The sequence below is a fragment of the Caretta caretta genome, chromosome 6 (assembly GCF_965140235.1).
Source record: "Caretta caretta isolate rCarCar2 chromosome 6, rCarCar1.hap1, whole genome shotgun sequence".
NCBI classification, from domain to species: Eukaryota; Metazoa; Chordata; order Testudines; family Cheloniidae; genus Caretta; species Caretta caretta.
In genome coordinates, this window is record NC_134211.1 from 68,871,257 (window position 1) to 68,887,241 (window position 15,985).

Consider the following 15,985-nt stretch of genomic DNA (forward strand, 5'->3'; position numbering starts at 1 on the left):
CAGCAGAAAGCTGTCACATCCTCTTTTTCTCTGTGGCAGAGGGCTGTAGAAGGCCAAAATGGAGCCCAGCACTGGCTAGAAAGGGGCTGGAAACTGGGGTTCTGGTTGTAAATCTGTAGCGCCCTCAGCAGAAAAGCCTGAGACAGAGCGTCCGTACCACTAATTGCTTACCTCAAGGTTAATTTCCTTTGAAGGCACGCTGGTGCAGAGAGGTGTAATTTATACTTGCTTCATTGAAGGTATACTTTCAGCAACTATTGCTTGTGGGGAGAGGCTGAATTGTTTGCATTTTCATTGCTGCTCTTGGTTTGTCGTTCTTGGTTGACATATCAGGCCATCAAGGAGGTAGGTGATCTCCTCTGTGTGACATAAGATGTTGATTTCTCACAGCAAGAGGTGCTTTGTTCAGGGGATGAGTGGAGGAAATCTGAGTTTGCTAAGTGATTTACACTGCAGGGAAGTTTTATAGGACATGGCAGAGAAGTGATCAGTTCCCTTTGCCTCCTTCATGGTTGGCGGCACAGGGTTGTGGAAGTTCTTCATATTTGAATCTGCCTCCACATTCTTTTTCTGCAGATGCTGGAGAAAAAGTTTGAAGATTTTATAAAGGAGGTGAAACCTCTGGGACATGCTAAGGTTTTCTCGATAAATGAATTAGCATCCCACCTGGAGAAAGGGTGCCACAGCCAGATAGGAGATATCCAGAGGAGGACCCAGCAGGTCAATGACACCTGGGAGAGACTAGGCCAAGCCATCCAGACAAGGACAGAGGTATGATGAGCACAACTAACTAAAATGCTCTTTGAGCACTAAAGCTCCTGAATGTTCCTACTTCCCTTTCTGCCTCATCAGGCCAGTGCCACTGCTGCTCACGGATGCATTTGTTGCAATAGCGGAAAGGGTGTTGCAGACAGCTCTCTTTTTTAGTTCAAATATTGCCTTATAGCCTTTGTTGACCTGTGCATTATCCTTGACAAAAATGGGTTAGTATTTACCGGTTATTCCATATAGAACATCTTTCAGGTGAGGCTTAAAACTGAAAACTAATCACCTGTGGTCCTTCAAATCCTTTGACACTTTGCATAAGAAGATAAGTTTCAGGTCCAATCTCCTGGCCAGTTGCAATATATTCTGTCTCCCTAAGCTTCCTGCAGCTTCAGATAAATATGGTAACACACAGAACAGGGCCCAGGATTTGACCCAATGTTTGTGTTTGTTATGTGCACAAAGTAAAATATATGATGTCCTTAACTATTCATTTCCTTGTTGTTAAGCACATGGGGTTAAATGATGTGGCACTTAAGTACATTATTATATCTTAGCAGCTTTAGCTGTTTTTTAAAAACAGGTTTTTGATCTTGGAATAAAGGTAAATATTTATTATAGTATTTTTAACCATGTGCCTCTGAACAGCTCAGCAGCTCCAGTGTTACCATACTTTGCATCAGTGTGTCACTTTAGGCTCCTTAGCATCAGAGCAGAGTGTGACCGTGCATAGTGGATGATGCCATTAATGAACCATTTCTTTGTTCAGAATCTAAGAGCAGCCCAGCAAGTTCACCAGTATGACCATGATGTGGATGAGCTCAAGGGCTGGATGCAGGAGAAAGAGGCAGTGGTGGACATAGATGATTATGGATATGACCTGCCCGGTGTGCAGACCCTCCTCAGCCAGCATGAAGGAGTGGAGGTAAGTGGTACAGCCTTGAAACACCGGGAGAAAAACATAAATTAATAAAACCCGGGAGACCCGCACCTGACTCAATGGCATCTTAGGCTGCTCTGTTTACAGAGCTATGGAAAACATGTCTGATCCATTACTGCAGTGGCCATGGTGCCTCATGCAAGAGGCCTTTCATCCTGCTTTTAACATCATGAAACAATATTAGTAAGAACATAAGAACGGCCATACTGGGTCAGACCAAAGGTCCATCTAGCCCCTTATCCTGTCTTCCGACACTGGGCAATGCCAGGTGCCCCAGAGGGAATGAACAGGTTATCATCAAGTGATCCATCCCCTGTCGGCCATTCCCAGCTTCTGGCAAATGGAGGCTAGGGACACCATCCCTGCCCATTCTGGCTAATAGCCATTGATGGACCTATCCTCCATGAACTTATCTATTTCTTTTTTGAACCCTGTTATAGTCTTGGCCTTCATAACATCCTCTGGCAAGGAGCTCCACAGTATTACTTACTGTATTTTTCACTTCACTTAATAGGTTTCAAAACTAAATTCCAACCCAAGCCCAAATAAGTTCAAAGCCTTAGTTTGAAGTGGATGTGGAGTCTCTAGCACTGCAATATCAGTGGCTCCTGGTACTGCCAGCCCATTGCTAGAAAAGAGGCCATCAGAGCCTGATATTTTGCTGCCATTCAAAAGAACCATGTTGAATTCTGGGATGTGGCTTCTTGCTCCTTAGGCCAGCAGGAACTGCTAGTCCTGTGAAGGTAACACTCAGCCTAAGGGAGAATGGTGAGCCTAGATTTTGCTGTACCTAAATTTCTTATTTTTCAACTTAAATGGTGTCACAGGTTCTGGGATTGGGAGCAGACAATCCCTGTGGGCTGGCAGTAGGTATTTATGATGTTTAGGCCAGATGAGGGAGAGGCAGAAAAAAGGACTGAGAGAGCAGGAGAATTGAGATGATCCCTAAGACTCCAGCTGGGGTGCTGCGGAGATGGGGAAGGAATATCGGGGTGTGTTCTGAACATGCCAGACTTCCTCTAGGTTTTGAGAACAGTCTGATCTCAAAATAAAAATAAAAGATTAAATTTTGGAAAGCAGATGTTCTGCTGGGAATTGTTGCACACTTACTTTCCTGACTTTTTCTCTCTCCTAATCCTCACCCTATTCCTTCCCTCTTCCTTCAAAGCCAGCCCCAGTATCACTGGTCTGCATTACAGGGTAGTACCTCTTCCCCCAGTCAAGTCAGCTGACTCCTCCCTGACCTCCCCCCAAATACATCATTTATATTAGAAACAGAGTTTTTGCTGGCCCAGCAAGTGAGGCTCCCAAGGTATCTTCTACCTTACTGCAGTGTCGTTCATGACGGCTCTGAACAAGCTTGTTCAATGGTAAATGTAGGTGAATCCTAGAAGGTAACTGGCAGCAGGCAAAGTAATGAGGTAATTTCTCACTCTGTGGGATCAACTGGGTGGAAGGAGCCTAAAGGTCAAGAACAGTCTGAGATCTGCTTTCAGGATTATTTCTCTGCACTGTCGGTGCTGAAGCAGAACCTAATGCTCTCAATTAGGTCTTGTGATCAATCACTTCTGTGTTCCAGAGAGACCTTGCAGCCATCATGAAAGAGCTGGAGCGGATCCAAGGGGAAGCTCGGCATCTCAGCCGGCTCTACCCTCAGGCCAGGGAGAACATAATGGAGAGACTCACAGAAGTGGATGAATGCTGGGAGAAACTTGACAGGAAGTCTCTGGAGAGGAAGGAGAGGCTGCACCAGGCAGAACAGGTCCAGGGCTACTTCAACGACTGCAGGGAGCTGATGTATGTGTAGGGCCCTTTGTCTGGCAATGGGGCCTTATTTTTGTTTTCCCCAGTGCAGTCTTCTAAATTAGACATTTGACATAGGTATTTATAGTACCATAGGCCATGCCTGCCCCTGTCTGTCTGCAACTTGCTTATGGCTCCCCTTAAATGATAATGCAAAGCATCTTTTCAGCTGCAGTGGCCAGAGTTGATCCCACTATAGAAAAGAACAGATATTTTGGTTCAAACTAATAGGGTTGTTTCTGGAGCCTATCACATATTGGATGTGTCTAGCACATGGGACCATACCACTCTATTTCAGCACAGTGTTACAGACCCGCCAGATTTTGGACAACTTAGATAATACCTCTAGTGTCTTGGAAAATCAAGCACTTTGGGTAGTTCAGTACTTTGGGGTTTGGTTTCCAAATATTGTTGATTCTACATGAGGGCAGAGTGCTTTCCTCAGGCCCTGGAGGTTTTTCGCCTTCCTCTGTAGCATGGGGCCCGGGTCACTTGCTGGAGGATTCTCTGCTCCTTGAAGTCTTTAAACCACGATTTGAGGACTTCAAAAGCTCAGACATAGGTGAGGGGTTTTTTGCAGGAGTGGGTGGGTGAGCTTCTGTGGCCTGCGTTGTGCAGGAGGTCGGACTAGATGATCATAATGGTCCCTTCTGACCTTAGTATCTATGAATCTGAAACTCCAATGCCCTGTGCAGCTGTACAGACCCCATTGCTCACATGTCTAAGAGTCAGCACAAGCATTTCACAGGCAATCTTAGCACAGCTATTTCAAGCATGTACAAAAATTGAAGTATTTTGAGTGGGAGCAGGGAGAGAGATAATATAAATAATATTGCTTGCATGTGCCTGCTGTTGTTTCCCTTCTGCGTAAATAAAAGAGCAGTGTGGGTACCGGAATTTCTCTTTTGCTGAGAATTCCATGATTTTGAAACTGGGTTTTGTTCCAAATTTGAGCAAAACACTGAATTTTGAAATTTCCCACAAACGGAAAACAATTCTGTTTTGGGTCAATGGCAACATTTCTTTCTGATTAAATCAAAACGTTCCATTTTAATTTCAACTGTTTTTAATTTTTTGTATTGTAAATTAAATTCCAAAATCAAAGCACTCCATTGTGATGTTTTTTTCTAAACCAATTTTTTTCCACATCTCCAAGTTCCTGTAGAATGTGTCTATTTCAGTGAAACGGCATTTTCCATGAAAAATGTTTCGTCAGAAAATGTTTGACCAGCTCTATTAAGGGTTATGAGTATTTTCCCAAGAACACAAATGTGTTCTTGGTTTCAGAATATTGTGCGTAAGTGTGTGTAGGTGGGGATACCCTGCTGTGAAGTAGCTCTCAGCTGCTGTTAATCAGCTCCACTGAAGTCAATGGAGCTACCGTGTTTTATACCTGTGGAGGCTGTGGCCTTGTAGGTGCATGCTCTTCCTAAATTTGTGAGTGAATATGATTTCATGCATGCATGCCCTGTGTATGTGTTAAGTATTCTTGTGCATGACAGAATATGAAACTTTAAGTATGCATATAAATGCCCATTGCATAAAAGCATTGTGAATATATACAGGAGATATTCTTCAGGGCATGTAATCTCATGATTCCCTTCTCTAACTATCTGAGTGTATCATGTTTGTCCCGTAAGTATAATATAATTATTGATGGGTCCAGGGTATGTCTGAATGTATGTTTATGCACTGGAGTGTGTCCCTTGAGTGTGTAAATGTGCATTTGGACGTGGATATCTACCAGTGTGTGTGCATATGTGTGTCCCTTGTATGTAAAAAAGGGCTTGTAAATCTGTGCGTATCTCAGTGTGGATGTATAAGTTTGTAGGTGTGTCTGAGTGTTTGTGAGTCATTCCATTTTTACCCTCAGCAGCTTTCGGTGTTCACTGACTTCTTTTGATTCCTTTCCGTAGGGTTTGGGCTAATGAGATGCATGCACTGGTGATATCTGAGGAACTAGCAAGCGATGTTCTTGGCGCTGAGCTGTTAATCAAGCACAATGAAGAGTATAAGCGTGAAATAGAGAAGCAGTGGCTAAAATATGAAGATATGCAGCAGGCAGGGAACAACCTGGTGAAGAACGGACACTTCATGTCCATGGAGGTATGCTGATGATGAGTTAAACATTTTAAAAAATCAGAGTCAGGTAAGGAAACAAACTTAGTGGGCAAACACCTTAATTACAATATTATAGAAGTCTAAGTGAAGCATCCCTGCCAGAAATACTACCATATATAAAGAATATTCAGTAAGTGTTCAGGAGTGAACTTAGACTTCAGAGCCCCCCCCCCCGCCCCCCCTCCAGAGAGTTCGTGCCTCTCAGGGGTTTTCACATATATCTGTCCTTCAAAACAGAGAAGGTAGTTAGGAAAAACAGATTCTTTAATATTAAATATGAAGACAAATTTTGCATAGAGACCTGAATAAGTGGAACACCATTTAGAGTTGTTCCTATCTCCTTCAAAATTGACTCTGAAGCTAACCTGTAAAATTACAACAATTCCAAGATTGAAATATTGCTGGTGATTGTTTATGCTGTGCTGTAGGCCTACATCACACTATACAGTGGGGAATATGTGCCACACGAATACCATCCCTTAAATCTTATTGTCTAAATTAACAAGAAATAGGATAAATAGAATGCAATACAATACAGAACAAATACAGAGTGAGGTGATGTCTTTGCACATGTCAGAGAACATGGGATTCTTCAGAAGCTTTACAAAGGAGAAAAGGGCGAGACGTAACTTTGAAAAACTCTAAGATCCTGTTATCTATGTAATTTCAGAATATGATCATTACAATGACCCCAAGCTTGGCTGGAGATTGTAATTGGACCTGGAGATCATGAAGTTAAGAGTCTCTGGAATTTGTGAAAGATCTCATTTCTGTTGCAAACTTTGCTGCAGAGAGGACTAGACAGTTTTCCACTGGTATAAAAGATAAATCAGTGTTGTCATGCCATGGCCAGATGAATTTGTCTTGTTGTGTGGGTACCCATTAGTTCAGTATTATAAGTTACGCTCTGCAACATCTGAGTTAAGTGTGGCCTGGAAGAATATACAGCAAAGTACTGTTCCTGCCATACATGGAATACGCATACAGATACAGAATATAGTATGAGGCTAAATTAATTCAGTCAGGCAAAAAGCAGGCTCAAACTTCCTTTCTAAATTAGGTTGGGATGGGGTGACCAGATGTCCCAATTTTATAGGAACAGTCCCGATTTTGGGGGCTTTTTCTTACATAGGCACCTATTACTCCCCACCCCCTGTCCCGGTTTTTTTACACTTGCTATCTGTTCATCCTAGGTTGGGACCACAAAGTTCTCTGGAGGTCATGTATGGGTCACATGGTCAGATTACAAGGTAGATGGCTGTCAAATGAAAGTCTAAGTGGATCTTTTATCTCTATATATTGTAAATGTTGTTTTCCTAGATTGAGGAAAAACTGTCAGAGCTGTCAGAGCTGATGAAGAAGGTGAAGGAGAGCTGGGATGTGAGGAAGGAGCTGTATGAGGAAAACTGGGAAATCCAATTACTACGGCGAGAGATGGAGCAAGCAGAGGCATGGTTGGCTGCCAAGGAGAGATTTCTCTCAGATCCTAGCTATGGGGTGAGTAAAAACAGTATAACACTATTAAAATGCCTCTCTGTATAGGCAGACTACTTGAATTGTGCACCATCTCAGGCAACCCCACCCCTGAGAGATTCTGTTTTACGTTAATCACAGTCCAAACATTGATGGCTGAGTAATTCAGTTTGGGGATTTTCAAAAGGTAGGTGCTATGTCCTTTTAAAGGGTTTAGCCTGGGGCAGGAAAAGTAACTAATGGAGTAGTGACCTGTTTGGCAAAAGATGGGGGAGAATTCCTACCCCTTCCTTAGCCTAGTCAGGGATCCAGAAGAAGGTTCTTACTCCTTCATATGAGGGAGTGAGCCTGATTTGAAGAGAAGGGGTGATTTTTCCTCTCTTGGGAGGTGGGAGGGTTTGTGTACATGGCTTTTCCAGCTTGCCCTAGAAATCTCTGTTCTTGCACCAGCTTCAACAGCTTTTTTCTCTGTGGCTGAGAGGGTGGAATGACACTGCCATGCACTTGGGCATGGAGGCCCAATGGAGGGGCAACAGAAGCTCAGTTGTGAGATCCCTGCTGTGGTCGTGGGCAGGGGGCAAGACAGGAGTAAACCATGTGTCTGCCATAAACTGTAATCCAGGAGTTTATCCTGGGTGCCATTGATTATACTGTAGCAGCCAGGATACCACATGGAAATCATGGTACCTTATGCAGGCCATGCTGGTGGTGGTATTGCAGGGTCTTTATTCCACAGCACAGAGCAGAAGGAGGAAGAGAAGCTTCACATGAATTGCAACATTTTTAAACAATTAGTGACTGTTACAGAGGATCATTTCACTGTGAAAGATACTGCATTCCAGTGAGGGCTGTACTGGTGGGTTCCAGTAAGGGTGCTGATGGCTGACAAAGCCAGCAGCTGGGGAGAAAGAAGTCTTGTCAAGTTAGCCTTTTTATTTTCATGTACCACATTCAGCCCAGGGACCACTCATTTTAGAAGAGTAGGTCGAGATTTTGAAAGCCAGCTAGGGGATTTAGACACAAACTATCATTAATTTTAAAGGGAGTTATGTAGCTAAATGTACTCGTTTGCTTTGAAAATCTCAGTCATAGTCTTTTCAGGAACAGTTATTTTTGTCTCACTGTATTCCTGTATCTATTGTTGATTTTTTTTCCACTCAGGATTCAGTGTCTGATGTAGAGGAACTACTGAAGAAACACCGGGACTTTGAGAAGATGCTTGCAGCCCAAGAGGAGAAGTTTGTACAACTGAATAGGAAGACAAAGGTGAGGGGGAAGACGACTGATGGATTAGTAAATGAGGCAGGGGTTTGTCATGGGGTGAGATGGACTTTTTAGGAGGTTGAGGCTCAGCTGCTCCTGTGCTAAACTCAGCTCACCTCCTGACATGGAGATTAATGGTAAAGGACCAGGTGACTAAGAGGAGACCGGCTGGGAAAATAAGAGCAGACTGTAATTCAGAGAAGACTAGATTGACTGAGAAAGACTCCAGGGAGAGCAGACCTGGGACCTAGTGCTCTGCCGAGAGCAGGAGGGCAAAAAGGAAGGCTGTGAGCATAGGAAGAGGCCTTGGGAAGAAGAGGACAATACAGTTTGGACTACAGATGTCCAGCTGCTTAGAGTTCCCAGGGCTGGGAATCTATAGTAGAAGGTGGGCCCTATGCTGTCAGATACATTTTTATAAAGGCCAATAGAAATGCACCTGAAGGTAATCCTAACTTCAATTTACATATGCACTTATAGATCATACATGTAACCCTTGTGTCTTGCAGAGGGAAATGAAGATACTGAAGCAGATTTATGCTGAGGAGAATGGGCAAAAGGAGAGAGGGAAAATCATTAGGGTCCCGTCTCTGAGAAGGAAGCCCTCAGACAGAAGGATGCCATCCTCAAGACTGATAGAGATAAAGAGAACTAGACCATTGCCATCTCTATCCTCCTCACCCAGCCTCGCCTTGAGGGATCCCCTTGAAACTATTGTCTCTCCAGTCCAAAAGTCCACAGAGGCATTCCAGCAATTCGGGTCTGGGGAAAATCCAGAGATGTTGCCCAGCACCAATGGAGAAACGAAAGCTGTGACGAGGCTCAGTGAGATTCACACTCAACCTACGCCAAAACTGATGGGCCTGCAAGTAACATCCTTGGGAAGCCACATCTCTCCTCCCAGTCCAGTAAACAGACAAACTGCCACCAGTTTGTTAGAACCATATTCCAAGGACCTCTTATCACCCCATGAGAAAAACCTTAGCAATTACCCCGTCTCTAACCTGGAAATAAAAGTTGTGAAGACTCCACCTAGGTCTAGCCAAAGTTCATTAGATCTTTCTCCACATTTACCACAGTCCAGTTCCTCTCTTGAGAAGTCAGAAAATGACCTTTTGGTAAGTTCATCTGCATTCACAGAACCTCTACAGCCACCCCATTGAAGCAATACCCAGATCTATATCTAGATGGTATTCGTGTGGCACATATTCCCCACTGTATAGTATGATGTAGGCCTACAGCTTAAGGAGTGTGAGAAAACTACAAAGAATGACCATACACATATATATCCCGAGTGATCCAAGCAGCAAGAAACACTTAATGTGCCTTTGCTATATACTTTCTAAATTATCCAGAAAGATAGTGATGTAAAGCAGTTGTATGTCTGCAGTCTATGGAACCTTTTAAATGCCTCACTTCAATAGACATTATTGCTACCTAATATGGCAATGAGTGATATTCTGTCTCTTTCGCTAAGAGGAGTAGGTTGCTCACAAAAACGTCTTTCCCCTGAAGCCAAGAAGCATCTATTCTGACTGATACTTTCTTTACACATACTTGGCATGACATCTAATCTCCATGATGAGACTGTCAGGTTAAATCTTGTCCAGTAATATTTTAGTTGAATTTATGTCCTAGAAAATATATCTTGCCATTTATCACTCTTCACTTTAATGAATAACAAATAGCATTCAAAATAGACCGACTTAATTGAAAAATGCAAATATTAATCTATAGAACCAAACATTTGCCCAGCTGCATCCACTGAACCTCTCATTTGCTTGTGCAAATAGTGAGTGCCAAACTAGATAAACTTATGCCTTTGGTAAATTATATTTTACATGTAGCTACCTGATTTGACTACACACAGGTGGGTTTTTTGTGTAAGATTGAAGGAGACTGATACACAAAAAGAATATTGCTTTAATTATGCAGCCATTTAGAACAAGTTTGAACAGTAAAGGTTCTATGTCCTAATACATTAAAAAATACATTAAAGAACTTTACTAAGGTCTCAAACTAAGCATTCAGACGTTAAGAAATGCCAGAATTAAAGCTGACTGAAAAATAGAATTTCCGTCCTGTGGGAAATTCTGAGATTTCTCAATCTCATTTCATCCCAAAATGATAAAGTTAAAATGAATCATTTCAATAACTTTCCACAGAAAATTTTGACAAAATTAATGTACTCCTGCAACGTTTCCATTTTGTCTAATCAGCATTTTCCAGTGGAAACCTGATTCATTGGAAAGTTTTCACTTAACTCTAGATCAAATAAAGGTTGTCTGTGCAACCTTAATCTGGCTCCTTTGTGCATATGCATTATTATTAGGCTTGGCAGAATCTGAGGGTTTTTTTTAAATAATTTAGATGGATAATATTGATGCTTATTTTTAAGCATTTGTTTTAGATTTTTATTTATATAAATTTTCAGTGGAAAGAAATTATAGGGGATTAGACAATGGGGGGGGCGAGAGAATAATTATTTAATGACAGTAGACATTGAGATTCAAAAAGTTAAAGCTTTATAACCATTAAAATACAAATTGTCCACATCACATGTCAAAATATACAAAGTGAATATCTTAAACATATACATAAACACAAATATCTTAAAACAAACTCTAGTAAATTCTTTTAAGCATCATTTTTCTTACTTCACCTATCTGTAAATTTTGATTACTATCAATGGAAATTTTTTGTTTGTCTGTGTGTGGATGGTGAAATCGACATTTATTGATAAAACTCTAGTCCTTTCAAGCCTAATTATGATACAGTCTTTATGATACAGTCCTAGTTTCTCTACCTGCCCCCTCCTCGTCCTAATCTTTGGCTCCTTGTCCCAATCTTTCCACCTGTGCCACCTCCTTCAACTTCTTCTCTAACTCAGTCTTTTTTTGAAATGAACAAAACGATATATTTTTCATATACCTCATTTTGAGAATAGCTGAACCAGTTTTACTGACATTTTTCCAAAAGCTTCAGCCTCAGGCAGCCACGCAGAATCAAAAATTTCAGCCTGAATTGATTAAAGTTTGGCAAAGTTATGAGCACATTAAAACAGGTTAATATTTTGAAAAATGTTGGGGACCCTGAACTGTAGGTGTTTCTACCTGTACCACATATAATATACTGGTTGTTTTTTCTCTATTATCAATCTCTGTGCAATTGAGCACCCTTTTCTGAATGCTAAATGATGATGTTATAACACAAATTGCCATATAACAATAAAAAAAAATTATTTTTTGCAACAGCAGTAAAGAAAGCTAATAGAAGTTGGCTTGATTTGTTTTAAGAGAGTTATAGCATGTAAATCAGTAAGCAGCAGCATAATATTCATGGAAACACTGAGATTACATTTGGAATACAGTGTCCTGGTTTTGTTACCTTACTGGAATGCAGAAATTTAACAATAGAAGGCAGAGCATACAAAATAAGGTAGCAGGGATGATAAATAGAATGGAGGGACTCATGTATGAGAGGATATATTGACAACACAGATTATTTAGAGAAGTACATTAACTAAAGTTTATTATAAAATTACACTGATGATCTACAATAACTGGTCAGACCAGTACTAGCGGATATAGGTATACATTAAGAGGGACCATATGAAGATTATTAAGAAACTCTTAATGGTATTTTATTGGTGAATGGGTGAAATGGTAGTATTAATGACATAGCTCCCCAGACATGCCAGAACTGCATAATATTTTGTTATAGAAATATATGTATGATACAATACTATTGTCATTTCATTTTTAAATAATAATTTTTAATTATAGTAGTGCAAATTAGCATCCAAACCCATAAAACAGTTCTTTTTCTCTAGCAGTCTATTCTACCATACAGTGCCAGAGTCAGATCCCTGGACAGACCTTCAGGCAGGATCTAGATGACAGCAACCAAAGTAAAATATTTTGTGAAGGATTCAGATTCACTTCTAAGCATTGTATAAAAACATACGTGTTAAGATTGCTTCATATAGTCACATTATATTACACCACAAAATGCAATATCACTCCAAGTAAGCTTATGTGTAGAGTGAGAAAGAGACCTTTAGTACACTGTGGTGAAACTAATCATATGAGTAGATTGTCCAGTGTAGGTCTGAAATATCTTCATTCAGGCACTAAATTAGATTTGTGAATGTGATCTACAGAAGGCTTCCAGGAGCATAGAAAAGGCAAAGGCTAAAGGGAAAACAATGGCCCGTTTGGGATATATCTGAAGTTTTGAAAAGACTTCTCTAAAGTGAAACTGTAATGTCCTTGTGTGTTTCAGGTTTCTGTAGGTCACCAGAACATGGAGGGGTTATTAGAAAAGAGGGACCAGCTCCTTCCAGGACGGAAGCAGGTAGAATCAAATGCACTCACTTCATGTTCAGCCACCATTCCTTGCATTATGACCAAATAGCTACAGAACCTGACTCCATGGGTGGGGGCTGGGAAACCTTCACTGGTGAAGCTCTCAGAACTGAGGTCCTGATACAGTTCCCACAGAAGCCAGTGAAAGGATTCCCTTGACTTCAGTAGGTGTTGGATGAGGCCTGGAATGAACAAGATGTCTGAATTCACTTATCTGCGAGATCTTCCAGCTCTGGCTTAGTTCCCATTGATGGGGCACTTACTGGAACCGGGGTCTAAATGAACATGTAGACTAAAATCCCCTTCAAAAAGAGTGAAGCCCTGATGGCAGAGAGAGCCTCTAATTAAATGAGCTTGGATATTAATTTCTTCCAGTTGATGGTAGTAAATTGGTGGGTTAGTTTCAGCATGTCCAGGGCTGAATGAAATTAAAGATTGAATTCCCCTCTTACCCTAAAATAGAATCCCATTTCCAGGTCAGGGCTGGCATCAGTGAAGTAACAGTGATACATTTACCACAGGTGGGAAATTTCTGTGCTGGTTTTCTCAGTCACTATCTACCAGTGCATAGATTTTTGCTAACAAAGTCTGTGTGCCTTGGACATAGGCAGGACTCTTAGACTGTTATTCCCTGGGAATAATTATTTATCTGAAACTTTTAAGCTGACCTAAGCAAATCCGCACTGGTCTTTATTTCCTATGCAAAATAGAATCTACTGTCACCCTGTTACGGATACACAGGTGAAACCCCAAGTTAAATTAACTGTGTTAGTGAATTCTCATCTCACCCACCCACGCAAAAAGAAGAAATAGAATAAATTCATAACATAAATTCTCCTCACATCTTCCTTAACAATTCCCCCTTCCTCTCTCATTCACCAGACAACTCTTGGCACAATAAAATAATAGCATCTTACATTTAGAGAGCACCTTCCATCCAGCAGGATCCCATAGCACTTCACAAATGTGTCACCTGTTGCTGACATACAACCACCTTCTGGGGTGGAAAGTAGCAGCTGCTTTTAAAACAGTGCACAGTAAGTGGGGAAGAATTCGATATCCATTAAATACATTGAAACTTTAGGCAGATTATAATGACCAAAATTGGAACATGGATAGCGCACTAGAGCCAACTCTCCAATTGGATAAAGTGAAATGGTGTCTTCAAGAAGCAGAAATAGAACGCTGGGTGTATATCTTCACTAAAAGATGGAAGGAACCAGCTGTTTAGTGCTTGCTTCCAGCAGGCTGTGTCATTAGTTCAGCACTGACTTATGTGGCGCCACTAATGGAATCACTCAAACCACTTCCTACAGTGGATTGGGTTTCCTTGGAAATAGCCCAGGGCTGACCATTCCTGGCTCCTGAGTGCTGAGGAGGTCCCAGCCCCAGGTTGCATGGCTAGAAGCTGCATATCGAAATGTATGTTACTGATGTAACTACAGGTACCATTATGATTACATTTTATTATCCTCTTTCTTCATGTAGCCACGCTCAAGGTCTTGGAACTCCTATTATGTAAAACTCAACAAACAAAAACTTGACTTCTACAATGATGAAAGAGAAGCGTCCAAGGTAATTTGTTTCTTGAATCTTCACGTAATCTCCAAAGATGGTTTAAGATTTGTTCCGTGTTTTTCCATTCTAATCTCTCAACTTCTTTAAAAAGAAAACATAGGAAATGAGACATATTTGCTTTTGATTAGATGGGGGTTAAATTCTTTTATGTATCAGTTGGTGGAAACTTAGTCTGATCAGTGCAGCTTCCAGCTATAAGGTTGAGAAAAGGGGTTTTGAGATTTACTGAACATTCTCTCATTTGAGTAGTGCCTTCAAGACACAGTGAAGTACCAGTTCTTCAAACTGTATGAAGGATGGATCTTGTACAGTTCTTCCTACCAGGGGACCTAGTGACAGTGTTAGGAATAGTATGAATGATGGTATCAGTGTGTGTTCACAGTGCGTGGATGAGACTGAATCCTAAAAGGCAGGGCAATTAGGACATTCATTGTAATCTCTTCCTCCTTCAGAACGTAACCACAAGCCCATCAATCAGTGTTGCTGGTGCCAAGTGTGAGAGGCTGACTGACTATGCCAGGAAAGAGAACACCTTTAGTTTACGGTAAATCATATGCCTAGACCTGCTAGCAAAACATATCTGGCTGCTCTGCAATGTTGCAACTACACGCAGCCATACTCATCCAAGCCTATCCCAGAAAACACTGTGGTATGGCAAAGCTGAAGAGTGCTGTATGTGTAGGAATTTGCAGATACTGCAGTTCCTGCCTTTCTCAACAGGACAATAATGTAAATGTTTAGACTAATTTGAATGCCCTTCCTCCTATCCCTGCTGTTTACAGATTGAGTGATGGGGCAGAATACTACTTTGCAGCACCTTCTCAGAAGCTGATGGATGAATGGATACAAGCGCTTAGGAGTGATATAAGTAGATCATCATTTATTTGTAAGGGGTAATTGTTTAGTATAGTGATGATGACAGGAGGGGGGAGGAACTAAAGGATGTTGAAATCACAAGCTGTCCCTTGTGTGGCGCTCTTCCTTTAAATGTGTTTGAGTGTCTCATTTGTGGGGAGCCTAGTTTTCTGGAATTTTAAAAACAAATTCTGTGATTTAAAAAAAACATAAGAATTGGTGGTTTTCCACAATTAAAATGAAATGCTGAACTTCCCTAGCCACAACATATATTAGTATCAGTTGAACACAAGGTTTTATTGATATATTTTCAATTTTTAAGCAAGTTCGAAGCCTACCAGGGCCATCAGTCATTATAATAAAATAAAATTAACAGAATGATCCCATCACAGTGCATTGTTTCTTTACTGTTGTCGATGGCCCTGCTGTTTCAGCCTCTTGTTTTCATTTCTTGTCATTCAGTTTAAGTGTAATGCTTTCCATGCGTTCTACAATTGTCTGCTTATGAACGAAATCTACAGCCTTGCTGCATACAGTACAGAACAGCATATTACCATCAACATGAAATTTGTCCTTGCCAAACCCAGGGACATGGTCTTCAGTGGGGATTTTTACAATTTTTGGCATCTTTTCATAACTTTAATTACTCATGACTGGAGGCTGACATGAAATCTGAAATGCATTAAAACATGAACCCCTCTATGCCATTGAGTAACCTCTGTATGCCGGAAGCAGTTTATTGGAGTATGTTTAGCTATACATATTTAAAGTGCATTCAAAAATCAACCACAAGAGTTGAGATTGCATGCATTGAATAAGT

The 15,985-nt window shown here is 41.1% G+C and overlaps 1 protein-coding gene across 1 annotated transcript in view; it reads left to right on the forward strand.

Moving 5' to 3' along the window:
- The window catches only part of SPTBN5 (spectrin beta, non-erythrocytic 5), a 145,598-nt gene that overhangs the window by 121,241 nt on the left and 8,372 nt on the right, over positions 1–15,985 (forward strand). The window contains exons 55-65 of the mRNA XM_048855659.2: positions 577–771; positions 1,535–1,690; positions 3,285–3,502; positions 5,425–5,614; positions 6,950–7,126; positions 8,264–8,368; positions 8,875–9,483; positions 12,650–12,721; positions 14,221–14,307; positions 14,763–14,854; positions 15,093–15,178. Coding sequence (XP_048711616.2) covers positions 577–771; positions 1,535–1,690; positions 3,285–3,502; positions 5,425–5,614; positions 6,950–7,126; positions 8,264–8,368; positions 8,875–9,483; positions 12,650–12,721; positions 14,221–14,307; positions 14,763–14,854; positions 15,093–15,178 — 1,987 coding nt within the window. The remainder of the gene's footprint in view (positions 1–576; positions 772–1,534; positions 1,691–3,284; positions 3,503–5,424; positions 5,615–6,949; positions 7,127–8,263; positions 8,369–8,874; positions 9,484–12,649; positions 12,722–14,220; positions 14,308–14,762; positions 14,855–15,092; positions 15,179–15,985) is intronic.